The following is a 25,197-nucleotide window of genomic DNA, read 5'->3' on the forward strand; positions in this document are numbered from 1 at the left end:
ATATTTCATGTACAGTTATAGTATCTCATATGTTGAAGGAGCAAAAAGTGCCTGCAGTGATCATGTAACACCATCACCTCTACAAGCTAGCAAAGACCTGTGACTCATGGAAATGCTGTGGTAATGCACATCAAAATTTTGGGAAGGTGTTTGAGTTACAAAAGAAATTTTTAGCTGTCACAACTTGTGCTTGCTGAAACTGCAATATGAAAATCAGAGCAACCTCAAGTTAGGAGATAATGTGCATCCTTTGATGCAAGAACATATGACTTCCTCTCTGTCTTTATGTACATCTATTTAATCTGTATGAATTTTAATATTGACAAAACACAATACAGCTGCTCACACTCAAACCAAAGGAATCTGTCACAGCCTTTTGTCTTATGCCACAATGGCATGGTGTTATCTATGCCTTCAATGTGCTCCATCTCAACATTTCACCCAAAGGCTTGGGGTGAAAGGTCAAACTGCAGGTTTCAACATGATAGTATATTAAAAAAGACAATTGCTTTTACAAATAGTATCTGCTTTTGGAGTTATTATAGATCCAGACCAGACTCTGACTTGAATTTACTACAATGAAATATATGAGTACATTGGCGTGATGTCATACATATATTTAACAATTATATATATTTCATGGTAAAATATGTGGCTGCTGACAATACTGCTGCTAGTGAACCAGACAGTGTTATGAAAATCCAGATTGGGAAAGAGTAACTCACATTTCAATTCATTTGCATGTTATTATCTTTGCTGTATCTAAAAATAAATCCACAACATTAGCTTTAACAAAAATGGCAGTCTTTGACACTGAAGTCTGGTCCAAGGTTAGCAGTGAGATTTTGACTGGTTACAAACATGACCCTTGACCCAACATGTAAGAGGCAATTGGCTATACGAGGCTGTAAAGTTCATCAAAATGAGGAATTGCTTGGTCATAGGTAAAAAAAAATAACATGACAATTGCTGGTAGTTGTAGTGCAGCACACAGCTTTAGCTTCCGAACAGTTAGAGAAACAAAGATCAGTGGTGCATATATACATGTGGATGAATGCATTTATTGTACCTTGGTGAGATTTTCCTGTGTATGAAACAATCAAAAGAACATAGATCATTTGATAATTTCCAAGGGAAATCTTTGAACCACTGAAGTAATGCTGTGTGACTATTCGCTAGAACTCTGTAGCATATTTACTCAGATACAGATGCTCCAGTATATCGCCCATAGTGGTATTCATGAAACAGCTTGCATAGACTCCTTACATTATGCTTCCTAATCATCATATTAAAAAGAAAAATTCCATAAAAATGTTTAATTTTTTAAAGTCTTATGATTCTAAAACAGCATTATACTAGCACTTTAATACTGAGGATCAGTTTGAATTTTGAAAAATCATGGTATTATCACAAATAAATCTCAATTTTATAATGATGAAGAGTTTGATGATGACTGCAATTACAAGTATGTGCTCCTTCAAAACACTTCCAAGTGACAAGTCATTTCAAGGATTCATAATGTAATTTTCCGATCAATTGCTAGGAGTAGATTGAGTGCAAAATTAATTATTTATTACACAGTTCATAGTAAGTTTACTTTAATGCCAATTTGTTTCATTGCTTTTTCCATTTAGTAGTTGTTAAATTATCTTCCTTCTTTTTGGGTTCCTCACCGAAGTATTATACACATCAACATAGGTACATCCCAGTAGACTCAGTACACAAAAGGCAGGTGTGAGACCTAGTCCTCATAATGAATAGCTGTAAAAGTGCAATGACCTCATACATCTTTGTAACACACTGTGATCCATTTATACATCGGTAAGCATGAAATTTTTCATTCTGGCTACCATAAATACAAGTACAACTTCAGAATTTCTCTGAGGGTTTTCATTTATTTTGACTGACTTTCACTGATAATTTGACTTGAAAGGTGAAAGGTCGTAACCTGGAAATATGTGTTTTTGCATGTGCACTTTTTCTCGTCAGTACAAATGAGTCTATGATGAATATTAATTGTAAAGTTACCGAAATCTTTTCTATTACTATTTATTACTATCTATTACACCATTATGATTCAAGTACAATGTTGAATACAAAGTGCTTTTATAACTCAACCATGTTAAGCCCAGAATAAAATTTCCCCATAGTGGCATTGATGTGTATTTCCAGGGCTTTGTAACATCATGTGCATGAAATGCTATATGTGCTCTGATTGGTAGCCCAAAGTGTCAGAAGGTGAGCTCATTAATTTATTACTATGGTAATTATTATCATACATTTCCGGTATGACTTCCTCATAACAATCAGGTGTACACATATCTATGTCATCTAGGAGTGTACCCTATGGTTCACTGTATGCAGTTCCTACTTGCTACAGTATACACATATTGACTGGCCATGTGGGCAACAGCATACGTCTGTACCCCAAGGGACTGTGAGTCACCTCCAAAAACAGTCTGTTTTTGGGGGTGACTCACAGGCCAGAGGGGTTAAAAACGTATGCTGTTGCCCTCATGGCCAGTCAATATGTGTTTTATAACACACCTCATCCGCAGTCATGCATAAGAACGTACTATACACAAAACTTGTTGCATGTAATATGTTGGAGTGGTTCAGTAAGAAAATGTTTTTTCCAACAGGATCGCAATACTTCTGCAAAACGTTCAATGCACCTTTGATTATAGTTTTCGTCCATTTAGAGTCCTTGTTGGAAACCAGAGCATTCAGTTCTTCAGAAAGTAGGATAAACCTAGAAATCTCTCAACTATCGTTTTGATCGGCCGCAGACGACATCTTTGTTTACATTCCGGTCCTCCCATGCGTCAATGTTTTTTTTTACGTCAGCGGGCATCATTTTTCGGAACTGATGCCTGGCAGGCAACAGTTCCAAAATGATGCCTGATGACGTTGTTTACGTGGATCAGCACAAAAAGAATGCATCCCACGTGACTATCAATTGGCGAATTAGAATACAGACTGCGGATGAGGTGTGTTATAATCTCTGATGCAAACAGATGGTCTAGCTCATATAAACTCATACAGCAAGCTAGGTATAACCTAAAGAAGCACATGGCTAAACCAGTTTGCTGAGCTATGCTATGCTCAATATGTTAATTAAGTGTTCACCAAGACAGGCAACTGCTTGCTTGCCTTTTATAACAGATGTAAACTAGTCTTTTTCTAATATTTTAAGACTTTGTATGCAATGCACACAACCAAAACAGACATGGCTCAAGTCAATGATTTACGGTACATCATTTAAAATCTTTAATATTAGATTTATCTGGTACTGTATGATTTGAGCATAGACCTTTTTTCTTGCAGGCCTATGGAAATAGTGCAAACTTCATATTAAAATGCATTGTAGGGAAAAGTCAAGACTTCTCACCACAGCAAGAGTTTGAGGTAGTGATTTCATAGCTACTTTAAGCACAAATGTACTTGCTTAATTGCAAACAGTTGTCTTTTGAAACTCGCTGGATACATTCATCTTTCTGGAAATATATTCCTGAGTAATTTTGCCTCTGTACTCTGTGTTGTTATACCTGACTATAAATCCACCATACTAAAAATATAGTTGACTGCCTGAGACTTTTATGTCTCACTTAGGTGGTAAAATCACATTAAATGGTTTAGCAACTGAAGCAAAGTTTCTGGTGTTTCAAGATGTGATTGCTGATGTAAACCTGGTGGAACATTGGAACACAGGATTTCGAAGACTGGCCAGATTTACTAGCATATTGCTGTAAGCAAAACACCTGACATCAACTACCAAAGACCAACAACTGTAAAACTTTTGGAAGTGTTTCATGTGGCTGTAAACAGCAAAGTGTTTCATCTGAAAGGGTACAACATTTCAGATTCATGGTATGTATCTCTGCTGATGTGCAGCGTGCTCGGAAGGTTATATCTGATTGGTTGATTCTCACTATTCACAACAACTTAGGGAGTCTATTTGTATTATTCAATTATAATGGTAAGATTCAGCCAACCAAGTGGATAACAGCTTCAAGTTCCGAAATGCTGCACATTAGCCCACATATCTTACAGGAGAATTGCACCATATCACAGCATTTCTGCAGGGTTACAGCACACTGCCATGGTACAAAATGCCAAGTGCAGTCTCTTTAAATGTAGGCTCTCATACAGAGTGTGCAAAAATAATCTAAGATCAAGGCAATGTCAATATTTTATTTTCATAGAGATATTTAATTTTGAGAAATATTTACCAATACAAAATGACAGTTACATGATGAAAAGGGAAAGTGCTCTTCTTTATTCGAAAAATGTGATTAGGGAAATGTTTGCAAGCCAAATTTGAGTCAACATCTTTAACATACTATCCATTATCTAGAATGCCCGGGAATTAGATTAATAAATAAAGTGCAGACTATGAAATGTAAACACGGTAGTTGCAATGGCTGTAATCCCTATTTTTGCTCCTGTGAGCTTATTTCTTTTCATAATTTTGCTAGTAATTTTTTTTCACATTTCTAAATTTGGTGTTAATTTTTGACATTAAAAATCTTTCCCCAAAACACTACTACAAGTATCACACTGGACAACAACATCAACATGAAAAATAGAGTTACAGTCTGAATAGATCACAGAGCGCCAGTAAAATCACAATGGTCCTGCAGTTTACCGGTATTTAGGATAAAATAGAGCCCTCTAGAGTCCATTCTTCAATAGCCACCCTCTATTTGGCTCTTGGCTATCTAACCTTTCATGCATGTTCTGGTTTGACCTTCCAATATTTTGAAACAGGCTGGCATTTTTCTTTATCAGATCTGTTTGTTCACAGTTTTACCAATGGAGAGGCAATTCAGTCAAAACTGATGAAATACAGTACACACTGCTCTCACATCTCAGTGTTTGCTGAGAGATCTCGACATCAGGTCATTCAACCTGTTCAACATTGACCTTGGGTCATCCATAAGACCAGCTGCAATCATTGCATTGTCATAGACCTGCAAGACAAAGACAACAGACTGTTACAAAGCCATATCTACAGACAGAGACCAGAGTCCACAGTGGATTTGAGGTCATCCAAATCTGGACAACAGGTGAACATGCAACTACATGAACACAGTAGCTGTAATCAATCAATCAAAATTATTTCCCTTCTACTAACTTCCAGCTAGACTTGCCTGATTTCAACAAGTGTCTATATAAGATTTGGTTGTAAACAGGTAAATATATCAACACTTAAAGAAGGGTTTCATCATCTAATAATACTGTAGCAAGCTTGACTACAATATATGGTAACATGCTAAATTTGATTAAGCATTTCATTTCATTGTATTAAAGTTTATATCTCCAAATGACTACTCATAATAATGATTATGAGTTAACATCACACAAACCTGTTCCGCTACAAGTCTTGCTAGCATGGGATCACTTGTCTTCAGTTCAAACAGTTTAGTGATGATTGGATGACTGCAAAGAGAACAGTTAATGAGGTAAATGCACAAATTATGGCCCTGGAAAACTTACAGAGGGTAAAATAAACCAAATATTCAGCGGCAGCCTCTCTGACTAACATTTTCAGCCAAAGGTCAAGAGGTCACAGGACTCAATACATGATTTGCTGCTGCAACTGTAGGTGAAAATCTTTTGATTTTGTTGTGTATACCAGTACATGTTTTATTGGATACTATTTTATAGCAATGTCTTAATCTCGGTTGAGATATGAAAATAGCAGTGCTACATTTGCAATATAGCGGTAGCATGGTCGTAACATGAGCAAGAACTCAGTGAAAAATCCTTTTTTCCATATTTCACGCCAAAATTTTAATATACTGTTTCGGTGTAATTGCAGTAAACCACCTCAGCAATGGGTATACCACTCTTGCGGTATTTTTGACTAGTTAAAGTCTATGCACAGGTTTTTGCAAGTGCAAAAAAGTTGTGAGCTGGTCAACAGTTTATGATATATCAGTTGCTGGGTTGGTTTATTGCTCAAGTAATAGATCATAGGTAATTGTTGTGAGTTGTAGCATTACGGTGAAAGCAGTAACCTAGATCATGATTTGCATTCCAATAAAGTAATTAATATTTTTGTGTTCATGATTTTCTTGCCAACTGTAAAACCTAACACATTGAAATGTAGGATTGCTGGATTCCAATAAATCACATGAAAAAAGAAATCTTGGCAATTAGAATTTCTAATTTCAGGAAATATAGAACCAGTGAAACTCTGTACTTAATTTAAATAAAGTATAAATTTGAAGTAAACAACACATACATTTATTTTACAAAGTCTACAATTTCTGTTTTCATGTTACAGACACATCACAGGGAGCAACTGTTGGACTCCTCATCGAGGGTAAAGATTTTTTTCATGCAAGTCCCTACCTTGTGTTGATTTCTAATGTCGGTTGTAAGACTTGCAGTTTTTCTTCTTCACTGCGACCTTTGAGAGCATTTTTCAGGAAATGTCTGGCAGCTCCCATCTCTAGAACAGTGACCATTGCAGGATGGTTGTCCAGCCGCTTACTGACCTATTATACCATGTGCGAGAGGACAACAGAAATTGTACAGATTTGATGAAGAGTAAAAATAATATGTAAGTAACGCAGCATGGCATAGGCAAACAATTCTTCTAGGTCAGGTCATATAATCAGGTTTCTATGTGAAGTCATTTTATATATCTTTCACATGTGGACACTGAATTAAATTTACAATCAGGTAACACTGGACATCATTCATAATGTCATTTACATTAAGGTAGAATGCGCCTCTTGATTTACCACTTGTTAGGGTTCATTTTAAAGCTCTTGGTAAAAGAAAACTTTTCACTCGCTTAGTTTTTCAAAATTCGAAAATTTTATTTCTCTCCATAGAGTTAACATGGGGACAGCGGCCATTTTGAATTTAAAGTATCGGTAAATCTTGGGTTATTTGTTTCTCTTTCACCAAAATTTGCATGGTAACCTCAGATTTTTATTCTTGACTTTGAAAGAGACTGGTTGAAAAATTCTTTGAAGAAAGTTTGAGCAAAAGTTTAAGTCTTTCACTTTCGACGCACATACAACCTTAAGAACGATGATTCAAAGCCAACAAGGTTGAAACCATGTGTTTGGGATTTGTGAAAAGTAAATGGATTTCATACTGGGATAGCCTGATTTTCTTCCACTTTACCTTGATCTGTGCCACCTTCTTTCCAAGTGCTGACTTCAGGTATTCAGTCAGTGAATCCGTCTCTATCACGGAGAGTTTACCTTCACCTGTAGTGAAAAATTGAGGGAAACTCTGAATGCATATGACCCAATCATGGCCCTGTCAAAAGTCACACCACAACAGTTGACTTTGAATACAGATAGATATAGCAGCAAGCACTTTTACAGAGGTGACTAATTAGGGATTGACAGTGTAAAAAAGACCCAGGTCATAGAAAGCCATCCAATGTTTTATCTAAAAATGTTCAGTTTCAATAACCGATTTTTAAAATCAGGGTAGCAACTTTAACTGTATCAAGAGGCAGAATGCAAATATCCATGAACATGCAAGAAGCACTAAATCTGGAAATTTATCTGAAATTTATGGCGAGACAGGGCAAGTTTTAAATGTTTGCTGAACTTCCATAGGTTTCTGCCATGCCCAGTTGTATTTCAGGGTGCACAAGCAGTAGTGGACAGCGCCCTCGTAAGACAAAGAAGTAATATCCTTACCTTCAACTGCCTCTGTACTGGTTTCTTTATCTGAAGTGGCCATTATCTCATTTTCCACTGAAGTAACAATCTTTTTGTCAAATTCTCTCAGCTGCAGCAGAGAAAGCTCATCATACTCATCATAACAAAACAGAACTTCATAATTTTTCTTCTTAGCCGCTTCAAAATAAGGTGAACTTTCAGCGAGCTGCCGACTAAGAACACCAAAATGTACCACTGTGTTAATTTTTTCAATTCAAACACTTTTCACAGATGGTATGATTATGATATTTTCAAATAAATAAATAGTTTTACTGAATGACAAGGTAGGGTGTGACAGATTGGGGGGGGGGGAGGGAGACATGTGCTTTTCTTTCCATACCTTTATATTAGGTTCTTTTGCACTTTGTAGCTTTTGACTTAGTATTGTCAAGTAAGTATGAAAATGTGCCAGCTAATGCTCACCTTGGTGCACACAAATAGTAGATGTTCCTCTGTCCCGCTTCCATTCTTTTGATATAATCCAAAAGACCAACTTTGTGGCCGGCTGGCTGTGTAGATGACTCGTATCGTAGCAACTTGGCAATTTCCTCCTGCAAAAATTGCAATGAGACTTTTGATGAGTGAAGGAATACATTACGCAGAACTTCCTCTGTCTTAAGGTGGTTACAGCAAGACTCCTTTGGTTACTAGATACACTGACTCACCAGCAAATTTGACACCTTATATATTACAGTGTATCTACATTTACATCAAGTCTACGTTTCTCCTGTTGTGTGATGCTACATATACACAAAATTGTTTGCTGAGCATTTTCATTTCATGGCAGGGATTTTTTGGGTCTGGTCAATTGTGGTGCCATGGAGCTATCTCCAGGACTGCACCATTATTATGTGGCTAAGGGTAGTGAGGGACAAAGGAATGGGTAATTTTCATTGACGATTAATTAAAGAGAACCACAGATGACTTTTTTGGATTGGAAGCCTTACCCTACCCCTTACCCTAACCAACACAAGACAAACAAACACAACTACAACTACTATTCAATACTTTTCACATTTTTTTTCTTTTCATACGTGTCCCAGAAGACAAGTCCCTCACACCTCTTGGCCCTCCCCATAGTACAGCCCCAGGGGTAGCTTGGTGGTACTGCACTTGACCAGCTCCTTTTGTCAGAGTTGGAAAGAATCCTGAATAACTACGGAACTACCATAACATTACTGCTGTCCCTATCATCCCTCTGTTGAAATACTGAGAAAAAACTCATTAGAATGACTCTGACTCCAAAATGTTTTTCAGCTTTGACTAGTACCTACAGCAGCTATCTAGTATTGATCTTAGTCAATCATCACATATTATCAAAATGACCAAACTTCATGTAGAAAAGCCCAGATAAGAACACGACAGAGTAATGGTAATTTACATGACATGAAGTTTCAAAACTGACAGAAGCTGCCTCTATAGGGTCTGTACTAAATATGAGAAAGATACCAAAAAGATACGAACCTTCTCTGATTGTTCAGGTGATGTCACAATGCCTTCTCGGAAGAACAGACCATAGTCATTAATGAACTTGTCATACTTCACACGATCCTTCTTGGCTTGGTCTTGAAGAAATTTGACAATTCTTCCAGTCAGGACTGACCTCAACTTCCTGCAAGCATACAGATTGAAACGTAGAAACAACTCAGTTGTGTGTTCAATGTCTTCCATCACTACTGTTTGAAAGAGCCATGTGTACAGACTGGCGCCTTGCGACAACTTTCACTAACCCTTATCCTGCTAAGTTCATATTTCACCATCAGGTCACGTTGGTTAAAACCAGTGATGCATAACAGGTCTCATATGTTATTAGCTACTATTATTATACTGTAATACTTTATCTTTATTGAAGAAAATTTTAACTTATTTTTGTATCACACTTTTATTGCCACAAATGTGATGTAAATCCTATATTTACAAGCAAGCAATAAAAATATTATTATTATTATGTTGCACTTTAACAAAGACTTGAACATGTGAAGGCCCCTGAAAACAGAGATACTGTAAATGTGTCTTTTACTTATTTAACCAACTGTGACATACCATGCCAATGGGCAACTAGGTGAAAATATCTACAGGGTTCAGCTCAATACTGCTTTTTATGGACTGAGCATATGGGTAAGTGATAGCCCTGGCAGAATGAGGATTAAAATTCTGTAATATTCACAGGCCAATTATGAATACCTTGGTGGTATCAAGGAATTATTTTGTAAAATTGCATGACTTGAACTAAATTAATAATACATGAAGTAAGCACTTTATCAAAACATAGAAAATGGAAAGAACTATTTCATCTGTATATGATTGCTTTTGAACACACCTCATTAGTGATTAGAATATTACTAGTTATAAGAACACTTAATCTCAAAAAGTATCGGCAGCAACACTGATATACACAATCAACACCAATTTACACCATTAACCATCACAATGAAATTAAAAGAAATTTACATATTTACCTGATGAGGGCACTATCCTGAAGTAACTCTCTGCTGAGATTCAGTGGTATATCTTCACTGTCAACAATACCTGTGAAGGAAGATAAACATTTGAAGCCCTTAATTTAACAATGGAAAGCTATGAGTTTTGCACTGGTTTTCCGTTCTTCCGTTCTCAAACATGTTAAGTTTATGAAAGGTTAACTATTCCAGGCAGCATCATCATTCACAAAGAATTAACATATACTGGAAGGACCATATGCCGGATTTCTCACTGAGCAGCCATTGGATTACATTCTCACAGCTGACAGAAGAAACAAGGGACAATACTTGCATCAAAACTTGTTTCCTTACAATGTCGAACTCAGAAATTGATGTCAGAGAGAAAGCAAAGCCCTGGCTCATGACATACCTCTAACAAATCGCAACCACCTTGGCAAGATGGAATCTGCATAGGTCTGGATTAACACTTTCCTACTGTACAAGGACACCCTGTTTCCTTCTTCTTTGGTGAATTCCCAAACTGTTGGCGTGTGATCTGGGAAGTAGAACAATGCTCTGATGTTGACTGGCGCATCCGCCTTGTACTGCAGGATGTACCGAGGGTTGGTCTGCTCATTGGCAAGGAAACGGTAGAAGTCTTCATGTTGTTGCTCAGTGACATCCTTGCTGTCAATCATCCATAACGCCTGAATAAATAATGAGGAATTTAAACAGGTGACTCAGCAAAAGGTATAGTAAAGTAATAAAAGCCATTGTTAAAACACTTCCATGACACCTTGAAACCATTTATTTGATGGAGTGAAGAACAACATACTGGAATACAAAGTTCAAACATATACGGATACTTTCTTTGACGAAAATATTCTTGCTTAATTGGACATTAACCAAACACACATTGTTGTGTTGTACAATAGGGACTCAGTCACACCCCTTCCATTACAATGCTCTCTGCAAAGGCTGTAATCTATACTGAACTTCGAGAATTGATAATTAAATGATACACAAAAGCGATAATATGCGGTATGCGGTGGTCGTCACACCCCACGAGCGTACTGTGTACCCTCTAAAGACTCACCACTTTTATTTACACAATTCCCCCCTTACAACGCATTGTCTAAAGGCAACAGACTAAACAGGATCTGTAAAACTGCATTTACAATATTTAGAGAATATACACATAAAAATACTTGTGTGGACATCGTGGAGTTTCGACCGAGACTGAAGACAAAAGACCTTTACACCAATATATACGCATTCAAACACTGGTGACACAAGCGTCAATCAAAGGAATTCTCTTATGTAACGAATAGATAGTAATTATATGCTAATCTTCGAAACGCATATAATTATTCATTCTTTACAATGGTACAGTTGAACCCTACCATAGATGCCAGATGAGGATAATATAATTAATGAACTGAAGGGTAAATTAAATACTTAGTGAGACGTGTCACAATAATGCTACTAATGCCTTTGTCATTGACACTGATAGTTAGGATGGGATAAAAACTAAATGAGTATATTTGTGGTAAAAATTAAAACGCAAGTGTTTTATTTATCAACACTTTCTTTCTACTCACTTGCTCTGTGTTTATTCTCTTTCCATTGAGGTAAATAGGAACACCGACAAAATTACTGTATTTCTTGATGATTTCTGGTAATATAATGGATAAAATTTACGGGAGTTATAAAGAGATGCACTGTGTTCTCAAAAGTCAAAATCATCAAATAAGTACAGTCTCTTTAGATCTTGAGAAATAATCTGCCATTCAATGTATACTGTAAATTTGTTAAGTAATGTTCAACGTTGCAAAGTGATGTTTATCAGTTCTGCCTCTGTGACAGCACACCCTTTTCACAAAGACAATACACACAACAGGAACATTGCGGAAACTATGTCATCCTTTTAATAGAATCTCTGGTACTAAATTATGGCAGCTTTTGCCTTGATACTTGACATGATGACAAGAATCAGAGATAGCAACATGGCAGAAAGACAAACCCTCTTGGTCTCACCTTGTACATCGTTTTCCACAGAATACTTCCAGCAGTCTTTCTTCAGATGGACCACAATCTTTGTTCCAGGTTGTACATTCTCTGCTTCAGCTATTTCAAAAGATCCAGTCCTGTGACAAAATAAATATTGATGCATTTACAACAAGACGTAGAGGTATGCCTTGAATGGGATCTGCTAATAACATCTAAATGGGAAACCAGATATGAACTGAAAATGCTCACGTGTTTCATTATATATTGCATTTATGTGCAAGTTTGAACCTTTGCTACATGCTTTGCTACATTTAAAGTGTTATGATCAACACAATGAATTTCACCACAGATCAATTCTAAAGGTCATTAAGTATTCAAATATGTAATTAGCTGAAATAAAAATAATTAATTTCTTTGAGTACTGTCATTGTATCACAATATAGCATGTGTAATTACCTTTGGTCAAGTCCTTCAAGCTCTATATGCCAAACCGTGAAAGCTTGTTAGCTATTTATGCAAATTATGAATTAGCTGACATGAAATTGCAAAATGACTTTCAATACTGTTATAACCTGGTATAATGATCAATGTACACAGCATGTTTCGCCAAATTTTATCAAGTAAATGCCAGTATATATCCCTAATTTGGAAGGTTCATTAAATATGCATATTGGGAATTGGCTGAAACAAAATGTCAAATGACTTTCAATAATCTTGTATCATAGTATCTTTAATGTACATAGCAAGTTTTGCCAACTTTGGTCAAGTCAAAACAGATAAATATCGCTAATAAATGCGGGATATCGGACCGCAGGCGGGCGAAGATTGCATTATAAGCGCGCCAACCCAAACTCACTGCATGGACATCACATTTACAAAATCGAAGTCCAAAGTCAACTACGTCATTGTTAGAATAAGAGAGGTTTTCAATAACACGGGAGCATACCACCACAAATTTTGCACAGATGGCGTTGCACTGGCATTGAAAAAGGGTGCATGGGAGCATGGGAACGCGGGCAGTTTCCCTCGCTATGGGTACGAAATGCATTGAGCAAGACACACTTCCGGGTTCGCAAAAAAAACGAGGATCCCATTTACGGGGCGCTCAAATATAACTATTTGCTGTGATACATAGCAGAGGCGTATATGTTTGTGATGCTGAGAATAACATCAGTAAATAAATGACGGGTTTTAAAAGTTGACGTTTTTTGCGATGAAACAGACTTCTGAAGGTAGCTCGCTTGGGGAACACGTCATCCCGGCCGCTGTCCGCTTTGACCCCAGTAATTCACACTGGTTTTGGTCGGCCCCAGGTACCCAAGTCACTTCGACCCCGTCACACTTTTGCCTACATGTCCACGGAGACGATTCAACATGTTCCACAACAAAGCCAAGACAAAAATTGAAAATATCAATAAAATGGCTTCACAAAGGCTGAAATACACGATACTCGATGAAGTATGAAGTTTATGAAATGAAATCAAAATTGACAACACAAGTGTTTGTCTCGGGTAATACCACTTGAAGTTGAACTATTCTACAGACTGTTTTCCAGTATTTGTCAGTGACAAATTAATCTTTGCAATACATTTTTTTGCGATGAGCTGGAAATTTGATTAATATTGAGTTAATGTACATAAATATTCCGTTATTTACTGGGACACGTTTATTTTCTCGATCCGCTATCTGCGGACTACGTGCTGAAGTACATTGACTGTTCATGTCAACGATCGTTTCTCCCTCTGCAGAGTTTCTGTATCCCGTTCAACAACGCTGTACCTCGATCACACGATAGTGACGCTATGTAGCTGTGCAGTATTGAAACTTATCATAAAATGGCCACCTCGTCTAACAGTAACACGTATTGTCGGGATTATCGTACGGAAAAAAGACTGCAAAAGTAAGACTTATGAATCTTCATCAGAATTGAACACATCATGATTGTACATGAGTATCAACCGTGAATGCACGTTGAGCTCGGCAGTTACACAAGCATGGTACGCTACATGCATAGCCCTACGAGTATGGCGACAGTGTCCGGCTTTGGCTACGCCGGGGGCTACGCCGCCTACCGGAGGTGGGAGGCGGCGTAGCCAAAGCCGGACACTCTCGCCATACTCGTAGGGCTAGCTACATGCACTGCCGCGATGCCGATCGTATGCATTCCAAGGCCTATCCCGGAATTTGTTTCACAAACAACCTCAAAGGAGAGCAAACATACTTCTATGGACAATGACGAATACGTTTCTTGGCGAAGCAAAATCAAAACAGTGCAGAAGTACATGAAGTAGGTCATGGCCTTGGACTCTGTGCACGAACCTGATTGGACACTTCAATACGTCGGTTTCGAGTTGTCAGAAAACGCACGAATTTTTAACATCGGTCGCATGGGGGCGCTCGAGATTTTGCAAAAGTGAGGGCTAAAATTTCAGTCATGGAGGGAAGTCGCAACATCACCCGTGAAGACGTCCGTAAAATGAACATGAAAGAGCTGCGCGAATTTTTAAAAGCAAGGAAGATTCCTCCTTCCAAAGCTAAAAAGGCTGAGTTGATAGAGCTTGCTGAGAAATCCATTGACCTTGGATTAGAAACTCTGGAATCGGACGATTTTTTGACTGAAAGAAAGAGGCGAAGAACAGTACGTGTCGGAGATGAAGACCTAGAACTTATCGATGTAAGCAGAGTGACTAGATGGATCGACAACTTGAGGGAAATGCCTGATGTTGAGGTGATACGAATATTCCTGTATCTTAGCGATGTTTGTGGCTGGACCAGTGAACGTTTACAGAAATATAAAGTCGACAATGGCTTCCACCTTTACGAAGATGGTCACATCGATAGAGTCCAGTGGTACAAAGTTCCCGATGCAGACTACATGTACATTAGATGTCGGTGTGTTCGGGAAACCAGCCAGACAGAAAAGCCATACGAAACTGCCGTTTTACTGAAAAGTGATGGGAAAATCGTCTCTGGGTCGTGCACTTGCGTTGCGTAAGTAACAATGAAGGATTGATTTTTTATTTTTAGCGACTCGCATACGCGTGTTTGGGACAGGAAATGGGACAGGACTCTACGTTGAGCCTTGTCTCGTCCCATTCACACCTTGTATTTTGCTGGAAATGTGACGTTTTAAAATGTGGACTAGTGTGTTTTGCATTTTCTAAAATACCAGGTTGTTTCACATGTGTTATGTTTGGGTTTTTTCTTTCGGAAGCATCAAGTCCCGTGTGAGATAAAAAGTGGGCGTGTTACTTTGCTCTGTTCAGAGTGGTTTTCTTTATCGATATCGCGTATATGTACCTTGACAAATGCATTCTTCATGTTGTAATTTTTATTCTTATTGTATCATTATATTTTTACAGAGACGATGGTACTTGCAAACACTGTGTGGCCCTGCTCTTCAGCCTCAACGATTTCACCCAGAGATATAAAGATAGATGTACCGAAGTCGGCACAGATATTCCGTGCACTTGGGATAAACCAAGAAAAGAGTCCAAGCCAATGTACATTGATGACATCGATATACGCCGAAACAGATCACGCCCGATGCCACCAAAACCAACACTGGGTACTTACAAGCCGACAACAATGTTTCCTGGCATGGCTGCCGAAGATTTGCGATCAGCTGTGTTTGAAATCTGTGAGGGAACAAATGCTTTATACAGACAAACTTTAGACCCGTACATTCCGAGCGCAGACGATTGTAAAGCAAAAACAATACAGAACTTGCTGAAATGTTCAAATCTAGTCAGGATGGCGATTTTATTTCGTTTCTTCAGAAACATACCAGTCCAGAAGACATAGAGACAATTAACAAAACGACAATTGCACAGTCAGAATCTAATGATTGGTTTGAGTACAGGAGAGGCAGGCTTACAGCTAGCAATTTCTATGATATTTGTCACTATAAAGGCGATAAGCAAGACAACTACATTGTTTCAAAAATTATGTCCAAGTCACAGCAACTCAGGGTACCTGCTATTCAACATGGCCTTAGATACGAGCCTGTTGCCAGGCAACTCTATCATGATCGGTTGATTGAAGAAGGGCACAGGGGTTTGACTATGAGAGAAAGTGGGTTGAGAATAGCAGATAGGAAGCCATTTCTAGGGGCTAGTCCAGATGGTATCATCCAATGTTCTTGTTGTGAAACGCGACTTATAGAGATCAATGCAGTTATAAATTCAAAGATGTATCTCCTCATGAAGCTGCAAGAGATTCTACATATCATGTTTATCTTGACGATAATAGTAAGATCAGGCTCAAACACACATCAAAATGGTATTCACAGATACAAGGGCAGCTTGGGGTTTGTGGTATGAACCGCTGTGACTTCGTGTTCTTCACAAAGAAGGGTTTCTCAGTAGAAGAGATACATTTTGATGAGAGATTTTGGGCCGGCATGAAAGATAAGTTGACCAGTTTTTATAGACGTTTTGTCGTGCCATGTTTGATGAAAGAGTAGTATTGTTTGGAATTTTAGAAACAACAGCGTCTGTATTGCTAACTGAGCACTGAATAGACGCCCATAGCATTTTCAACAGTACTTGTCCAAAATGTAACATGCAAAGTTTTACTATTTTATTTGTATAAATACCTTTTCTGAAGTTTGTTCATCATGCATATTTCCTAGATCTACATTCATTTACAGTAAATAAATATACTTTTCAATCAAAATTCTTTGTTCCACGCACTCTTGTTTAAATACTCGCACGCAGCAACATACAGAAAGATTCCAATAATACAAGACAATGTCATCAGACATTTTATTTTCTTTATCAGTAACACGTTATTGTATTCACATTTCACTTTGAGTGTTTATCTAATGGTGCATAAAAGTTGCATATTCCTGCTGCTACAGTTACACATTGATTTGCAACTGACTTGAGACTAAGCGGCATCACATGATCGATTAATCGAAATTTCTTCATTCTACCTATTGCCTGTTCTACCCTTATCCGTAATCTGGCGATTTTTCTCGATTCACTCAGCTCTGATTTATTAAGTCTTTTACCTTTGGCAGTCATACATTTCCTAGTAAAAGGTGGAATCCTCAAAGTAGCATGTTTCTTTGTGAGACTGTCTCTTATCAAAAAACCCCTGTCTGCCATTACCTCATCCCCCGGTTCAATGAGATCAAGTAAACCACTCTCTGTTGTGATGTACTTATCAGATACATTGCCACCAAACATGCTTGAAATAAACGTAAAGGCACCATTTGGACTGATGCCGACCAACAACTTGTAAGTATTGTGACTCTTATAATGACTGTATGTTGTCGACTGAGCAGTTGGGGTGCGAGGTTTCTGTATGAACAGCTCAGTACAGTCAATTATTACTCTCGTTTTGGGGAAATTTCTTCGAAATGATGGCGGCATAAACTTATTTACAATTTCTCTCGAAGGCCAAACAATCAGAATCTGAAATATAACAGCAAGGTATGTTATCCATGTACTGAATATCTTTGAAACCCTACCCTTTGACACTCCAAACAAATCAGCACGAAGCCAACCCATTAGCCCAAGCCGCAAACGAACTAAAGTAAGAACAAATTCCTGAAAACTTGTCAATTTTCGTTTCGGACCAGTTTTGCCAACTCCTCTACGTTTTTGGTACGGTTTTTCAGCAGCACTTTCTTTGCCTCGCCAGTATTTCAACTTTGATTCATTTGATTCGCAGATCTGAAAAAAACTTCTTAAGCAATGTAGTTTTCGGAAACCCAGTATAAAAATTAACATTCTTATCCGATTCTAGTATTTTGTCCATGATAAGTTCTCGTCTAAGTGAGTCTTTGTCATCAAACTTTGACTTAAGTAGTTCTGCTTCTTCGATATCGGCAAGAGTCAGGTCTGTCTGTACACAGGCATGTCTTTGATTCACCATCGCTTGGCACTCTACATCATGGACATTGACATCAGTATCAGTAATGGGTTGTAAAACGTACTGGTGATCTTGAACAACGGGAGTACACTCTTGAACAGTCAATCCTGTGTTTTGAAAATAAAGTACATATAAAGGGTTAACTATCACAACGACAACAGACAATCATGCAATTTATCGTGAATAGAGTTAGAAAATTGTTTGCCACATGTCTTCATAAAAGGGCCATTTAAATTATGCGCATAATATTCAGCAGTATCGACGAGGTGCTAACGGTCGTAGCCATACAGAACAGCAAGACAGGCATTAGTGCATAAGGAAGCCATGGACAATCAAATGCCGACTTACGATTATCGAAAGTTGCACCACTGCAACTACCAATCTCAACTTCTCCAACAACAAAGCAGTACTGTTCCTCCTTTTCAAGCTCGGTTTCTAGGGGTACGACTTCGGGTTCGTCGACCGGTTCCGTTTTACATGCGTTGGCGTGACACCGACATCGAGACTGTTGCTGTAGTTTCGTTTAGCGAGTACGTTGGTTGATCTGGAAGAATTCTGCTTTACGCCCCAGTTGTTGTACTCGAATAATGTCGGCACGGGATTCACTTGTGTTGGACCAACACCGCCAATGAAATGACAGGAGCATATTCTTGAGAAACTGTTTAACAGGTATCAAGTTAAGTTCACGTCGTATCATTCTTATCCAGTCGATCTCAGGCGTTTCTCTTTCTTTGCATCGGGGAAACGGTGGAAGGTCACGCCATTCATCCATGGATATTTGTCGAGTTTGCCGGCTTTTTTTGAAGCTGCATTACATCAGGGTGCATTTCAGTAAAAATTTGGCATAGTCCAGCGCTTACGGTGACAACAGAGCAGATGAAAGTAGACTAAATTTGGGTTATGGATACGGAGTCTGTGTTATCGCAGACCGGAGTCCAAAAAGTAGCCCTCACTTCCGGTCAAGTAAGAGCGCCCCTAGTGGTGAAAGCTTAAAATCCTTGAATTACCGCATGGTCTCATGGTAACTCGAAACCGACGTATACCTTTGACCCAAAGTTATTATTCATCAGCACTTCCATGCCATGAGGCTAGGTAGAGAACGTATTAGCCCTGCGTACGATGCTGTGTGTTCCGCTACAGCTAATAGCCCCGCTCAGTGAGCGGGGCTATTAGCTGTAGCGGAACACACAGCATCGTACGCAGGGCTAAGAACGTATGTACTCATTTCTGGCGATCGAGCAGCGAGGGAAACAATCAATTACCAAGGATAAAGCTAATTTGCTAAACGATATTTTATCTTGAATAGTGAGTTGAATGAGTAATAAAATATCATATTTTTAATGTTCAATACGAGGTTGAAACACGGAGGGACCGTGGTTGAAACCAGAGCTATCCAGCTGTAGCCAACCTGGACAAGCACTTTTCACAGCGCCCTCAAACAGTCGATTGTTTTCACTTGTCATACGCGGCGTAACAGAAAAATTAAAACTTTCATAACTTCATTAATATCCACACCACCGCCCACCAAAACCTTTTCAGTTCTAGCCATTTGAATTCTGAAGATGTCTACCAAATTTGACTGAAATACGTTCAGCCGTTTTGAGAAAAGTGGACCCACAGACAGACAGACAGACAGACAGACAGACAGACAGACATCGCTGCGACATATGCTCACGTGTTCACACGTGAGCAAAAAACTGACACAAAACAGGGACGCCCTGAAGTGCGCCCTCTAGTGTTGGTTTCACGTACCACAGAAGTGAAATCTGATAGCAAAGAACCCCATGGAAGCTGCTCTCATCTGCAGTGGAACCTATACTTGAATTTACTCACAAAGTATTTTTACTACAAATTTCAAACCTATATGATTGACATGATTAAATTGATTTTGCAATTTTTTTGCTATGACTTGCCTAAAAGTTTCCATCACAAATCTGCCAGTTTGAGCCCTGTGGAAAGACATTAGTGAGTGTTGTCTTACCCGTCAGAGATCCATCGATAAGCTTTATTGCCAGGTAGATGGGACTGTGAATAAACCTCCACTTTGTCTCCAACCATAAATGTTGAATAGAAACCAACACCAAACTGACCAATGATGGAGCTTGATGAATCTGCTTGTACACCCTTCTCTTTCAAATCTTTCATAAATGCCTAGAAGAGAATAATGTGAATCAAAACTGAGAGCTCTTGGTCAGAACACAGAGGGCGCCATCTTAGAAAGCAGGAACATGGAAATGAACCTTGTGGGTGACTGTTTGTAGCAATCTGAACATCTGATATCATTCACAACAAATCACTTAGACTAGTTCACCTCAGTTCCTGTATACAGATCCACAATCATCTTTGATAACAATAGATTTGGACCAAACCATATTGGTAGAAGGGTTTAATGAAGCAGAGTTCATCGGGTCACTGAAATTAAATTTAGACTTTGCATGACTTTGACATCTTCTTGAGGGACGGGGGATCAAATTAAGCATCTCTCCTCTAAGTCAGCAAGTGAAGGTAGATTTATTGAAGGGAATACACAGCCATTGTATTCCTTTGTTTACTAAGAAGCTCGGTGACCTCTTCCACAAGACTCTTGCCCTTGTAACCTTCAACAAAGTCTGGCCAGGTAACCTTGGGCACACAGGCTTACCTATGCAAACTGGCATTTGAAATGTTACATGCACATGTTAAATAAAGTAATGAGGAATAGTGTGCTTTTTCTGTGAACTTGACATGCCACTGACTAAATCAAGTTCTTCACATTTTACGTATGACATATGTACTAATATGACGGCTTACACAAACATTTTCAAAAATCAAAGAGGTCATTACTGTTGTGCACTAATAAGGAGACAGTACGGTAAATCATCTTCACTGATCACACTTCTTTTTGGCTCTCACCTTTGACCCTGATCTAGCTATTGTACCAAGATTCTCAACCATTTCTTCCTTTGTCATGCCTATACCCGTATCCTGTGAATGTAAACAATGTGACATTATCTGTAAATTTCCTTCATTGTCTTATAGAACTGACATTTATCCAATAGATGTGTTACATTTTTATGCAGTAAAACTATGATGAGGGCGCTATTACTGACACAGCTCCCTGAACAATTAAATCCGGAAATAACTGTGAAACCTCAGATTTAAATCCCCTGTAGCTGTAACTCTTGAAATTTGTTGACCTGAAAAAGGCTTTCTATTTTCTCTGGTTTTCTTTAAATTCTACAAATTTAAAGGATATTGTCTTCTACTACTGAAAAATTGGACAAGTAAATTTACATTTTAACCCTTATTTTGATTTCCCGCCATTTTTAAAAACTGGTAATATTACAAAGAAAACAAAGCATATGATGTCCCAGTGGAAAACATTCAGCACTATGCATTATATTGGACTACTCTGTTGTTTCTGAGAAGATTCCAATGCATATATGCACGACGTACAGTGTTTTTGCTTTATTTGCATGAGGGCGCCATTTTATGTTTGGGCAAACATTTATTATTTATCTTGCTCAAAATTGCACATGCAGTCCCAGTGGACAGTTTATTATACTTGTATAAACACCCCTCAATGAGTACATTCCCATGAACTTGTTTTAGTTTGGAAGTAAAATCACAAAAAAATGCTAAAAGATACAGCTATTGGGCCTTTAAGGTGACACTCTGCATTGAAATGGATTTTGAATGTAATAATTGTAATAATTACAGCAGGCTGATTTTCAATTTCAAAAATTTTCAAGATAAACCTCTCAAGCTCATATAATAAAATAAGCACTAAAACAGATGAAGTTGATTTTGTTCTATTACAATATACAAGGTCTCTTTCAACTCAACCCCTATTTACTGTGTGATGTTCCAACCATCATGATCCAAATGACAACAATGGGAATGTCACAAAATCTTTGATGGATTAAGGAATGGCCGAGTACCTGAATTATGAAACATCCAGCGTCTTGATCTGTTTTAATGTGAATTTCCAAAGGAACATCTTTCCTGATGTCGGTATTTGTCAACTGTTGATACCTCAGCTTTTCAATGGCATCACTGGCATTGGAGACAATCTCACGGATGAAAACCTCTTGTTCTGAATACAGAGACTTGGCAACAATGTCCAACAACATTCTAGTTTCTGCCTGGAATTCCAGCCTGTCAGCAGGACCTATCATATTTAAGAGTATGCACATACAATTAAATGTGGTTTTGAAGGGAGATAATAGTGTTGCTCTCAATGCACAATTCTCATGTTTTTCACAAATCTACGTTTAGAGATCTGCATATCACATATGTTACTAATATATTTTGTAAATTACACATGTGTAGAATGGCTGATTTAGTTAATTATGCATGAACATCACATTATGATATCATATGTGAGATACTTATGAATTATTGTTGCTGATGCAAGGTAGTGTCAATGTTGTATTGTGATGTTGGTTGAGTGTGTTCTTGATTTTTCTTTCATGCAAACACTTGGTGGCGCTGTGGCTACTCATCCTAAGTAAGGTACCCTGGTTTGTTAACAATGACTCTAGCATGCTTAGGCACTTGTCATGAGAATATACAGTGTAGACAATGTGTATGTATGTGTGAATGTGATTGGGTGAAGGATACCGGTATTTTAATTGTCTCATTAAAAGTTTATCTGTTAGTTAAATGTTGTCTCACCACAACCTTGTTGGGAATTTCAAGATTGGTTGTTTTGCAGTAAGCGAGCAAACATCATTGTTTTCAAGGTTTAATAAACATTTTAGTTTAACTTTTGTCACAGTTTACAAATGTCTGTAAAACAGTGGCCATATCTATGAGTGAACTTCAAGTTGCTGGTAAAGCTGTGAAATACAAATTCCAATGTAGGATGATGGTCATGTCTTGGGACTTCTGTGGATTGGTGAGAGTACCTTGTATTGTGGGATGGAAAAGAACAAGAAGATGACATCACATGACCTTGAGCAGTCAATGTTGTATGTACAATCACAGACTAATTATAAACATGAGGTCACATAGAAAAGAACTACCTTTACCAAGCAGTCACTGTGAATCATATTTAAGTATAGTTACAACTGCAGATCAACTCACGGACTCTCATAAACTCTATGCTCTCTTCATCATAATGTCTTTTCTCACCTTCTACTTTTTCACTATCACCGATGATAGAATGGACGTCATCCCTGTTTGCTTCAGTCTGTGCCTGACTGCACAGTGATCTCGATAGACAGTATAAAGTGCATCTGGGTCTTGGACTGTCAGTGAGGTATCCACCTATAATGGAAAGTTTACAAAATATTTTCAATGATAATTCTGAGTTGTGGGCTGCCTTGTTTCAGTTTCAAAGCATCCACACTATTAAAAAATCTACACCGCAATTATACGGTGTCGCTCACATTTGATCAGAATTGGTACATACCAGTATGGGTACCAAAGATCAACAATAAATGTTGTTTCTATCTGTTCAGTGCAGGAAAATTCTACGTTGATGTTATGACAATAATTTCTGCACAGTACAACCAGAAAAACAACAAGAATGACAGAAGTTTGACATACTGCTACAGAGAAATTGATGTTTGATCAAAAAAGGGCAAAAATTGTCCTAAAAACACAAATATTGAAATTTCACCACATTTTTTGCAAACAGCTTCTCAGCTTGTCAAAAGATGATCTGCAACATTTCGCGAAATCTATCAGCAATATAAATCACTGGGCCATAAGTAGTTACAGCACGCAATCTTATTTGCGCTAGTGATATGGATGTACATTGTGTCTCAGACAGCGTCTAACTAAAAAAAATTATAAATCTGAAAATTTACTTAGTAAAAAATATTAGCACAGCTTTTCTCATTTTGAAAAAAATTTTTTTTAGAAATATGTTAACAATTTCATTGTGACCACCCCCTCCCAAGATCTAATGGTCCGTCCCTTAGTTTGAGCAGGTCTGTTAATATGTAACAGTTCATAAACAATGACAGGAAATGACTACAGGTCAGTGGAGTATCCTGTTTCAGCCATTGGCATGCGACCACTCATGAACATTTGCAGAATTTCCCTTTTTCTTACCTCATTTGCACATTTTTGACACTGATGTGTTCATTTGAACAAATTCACATCTCAACCCCTACATCTACCTGTACACCAAATACTGAGACGGTAGCTTTGGCGGTATGGGAGCCTTTGTGTGTGACGGACATACATCCGCACATACCCACAAATATACAGACATACAGACGCCACTCAGACTCATCATATAAGCTCATTTTGGTATTTATATATAAAACCAAATATGAGCTAAAATCTACACGTGTAGTCATCTGAATGTGACACCAACAGACTTGATATGAATGCACATAATATTGGCTTCAGTTTGGTTTTATAAAAATTTACAGTTTGTAAAATAACAGCGAGAAGACCCTTTCCCTTGATTGACACTTATACCATGGATATACAAAAATGTATTTTGTATATCCATGCTAATACTAGTCTGTTGATGGAAACTAATTGCAACCAACATGCTGACACTAAGCTGATGCAATCCACCCTGGGATTGCACTAGCAAGTTGGCTATTGTCATCCCCGTTTTCAGTCCCGTAGGTATAAACCCACTGTAATTACAAGTAGCATATCTATTGTTGTTATTGCTATGGGTGGCAGCACAGGCGCTCCGAAGTTGGGGTGTACAAATTACACTGTGGAATTCGCATGTACATTACTGTAAACTGAGCACTCAAGCGCCTTTTTTACAACGGCAATTTTCCTTCCTCTTCACAATAGCACCACACTAATTGGAAATGGTTGCCTTTCCTGATATGCAAACATTTAAACTGGGATGCAATTCTAATTACTATCGTAGACTGTCTATGGTACCACTGTCCCTCTACAACGATGGTACCACATACACAACCACACACAAGGCTCCACACACACGTGTGCCGATCAGCTGACCGAAGCCCTACGAGTTACGTAAAGGCAAGGCACGCATCACAATGATTGAAAAGGGAAAGAACTGACCCGCGGATCTACTTTGTCCTTTTACAACGATACTGCGAAAGTTTCTCGTGTGGTCAAGAAGATTTCGAGCGGTAATATTGGTGCACACACAGTGTGCTCGCCTTACACATGTTCTCCCGATTAACGTCGCCATTTTAATTTTATGTCACCCTAGCTTACAAAGATTTAGCTAGGTATGACCTAATAAAGATGCAAAATAA

The 25,197-nt window shown here is 38.1% G+C and overlaps 1 protein-coding gene and 1 long non-coding RNA gene across 2 annotated transcripts; both read right to left on the reverse strand.

Annotated features, from left to right (window-relative positions):
• Positions 1-4,169: 4,169 nt before the first annotated feature.
• Positions 4,170-25,161, reverse strand: LOC139131867 (heat shock protein 75 kDa, mitochondrial-like). Its single transcript, XM_070698160.1, has 16 exons — positions 24,998-25,161; positions 23,123-23,257; positions 21,928-22,157; positions 20,900-20,971; positions 19,989-20,158; positions 12,155-12,264; positions 11,719-11,792; positions 10,548-10,824; positions 10,157-10,226; positions 9,162-9,309; positions 8,121-8,248; positions 7,677-7,870; positions 7,147-7,232; positions 6,361-6,506; positions 5,370-5,442; positions 4,170-4,973 (listed from the first exon to the last, which is right to left on the reverse strand). Exons 1-16 carry the CDS (start codon positions 25,128-25,130, stop codon positions 4,872-4,874), a joined length of 2,148 nt encoding a protein of 715 aa, XP_070554261.1. The 5' UTR covers positions 25,131-25,161; the 3' UTR covers positions 4,170-4,871.
• On the reverse strand, positions 16,870-18,477 carry LOC139131847 (uncharacterized). Its single transcript, XR_011552202.1, has 2 exons — positions 18,356-18,477; positions 16,870-18,114 (listed from the first exon to the last, which is right to left on the reverse strand). It is a non-coding gene; the product is annotated as an uncharacterized lncRNA (long non-coding RNA).
• Positions 25,162-25,197: the final 36 nt, after the last annotated feature.

Source organism: Ptychodera flava, chromosome 4 (assembly GCF_041260155.1).
Source record: "Ptychodera flava strain L36383 chromosome 4, AS_Pfla_20210202, whole genome shotgun sequence".
NCBI lineage: Eukaryota > Metazoa > Hemichordata > Enteropneusta > Ptychoderidae > Ptychodera > Ptychodera flava.

Coding starts and splice junctions, on each gene's coding strand:
- LOC139131867 (XM_070698160.1), bottom strand. CDS start 25,130: ATGGCGACGTTAATCGGGAGAACATGTGTAAGGCGAGCACACTGTGTG. Junction 20,159..20,899: donor TAGCTAGATCAGGGTCAAAG/GTGAGAGCCAAA, acceptor ATTCTCTTCTAG/GCATTTATGAAAGATTTGAA. Junction 4,974..5,369: donor CAAGACTTGTAGCGGAACAG/GTTTGTGTGATG, acceptor TTTGTCTTGCAG/GTCTATGACAATGCAATGAT.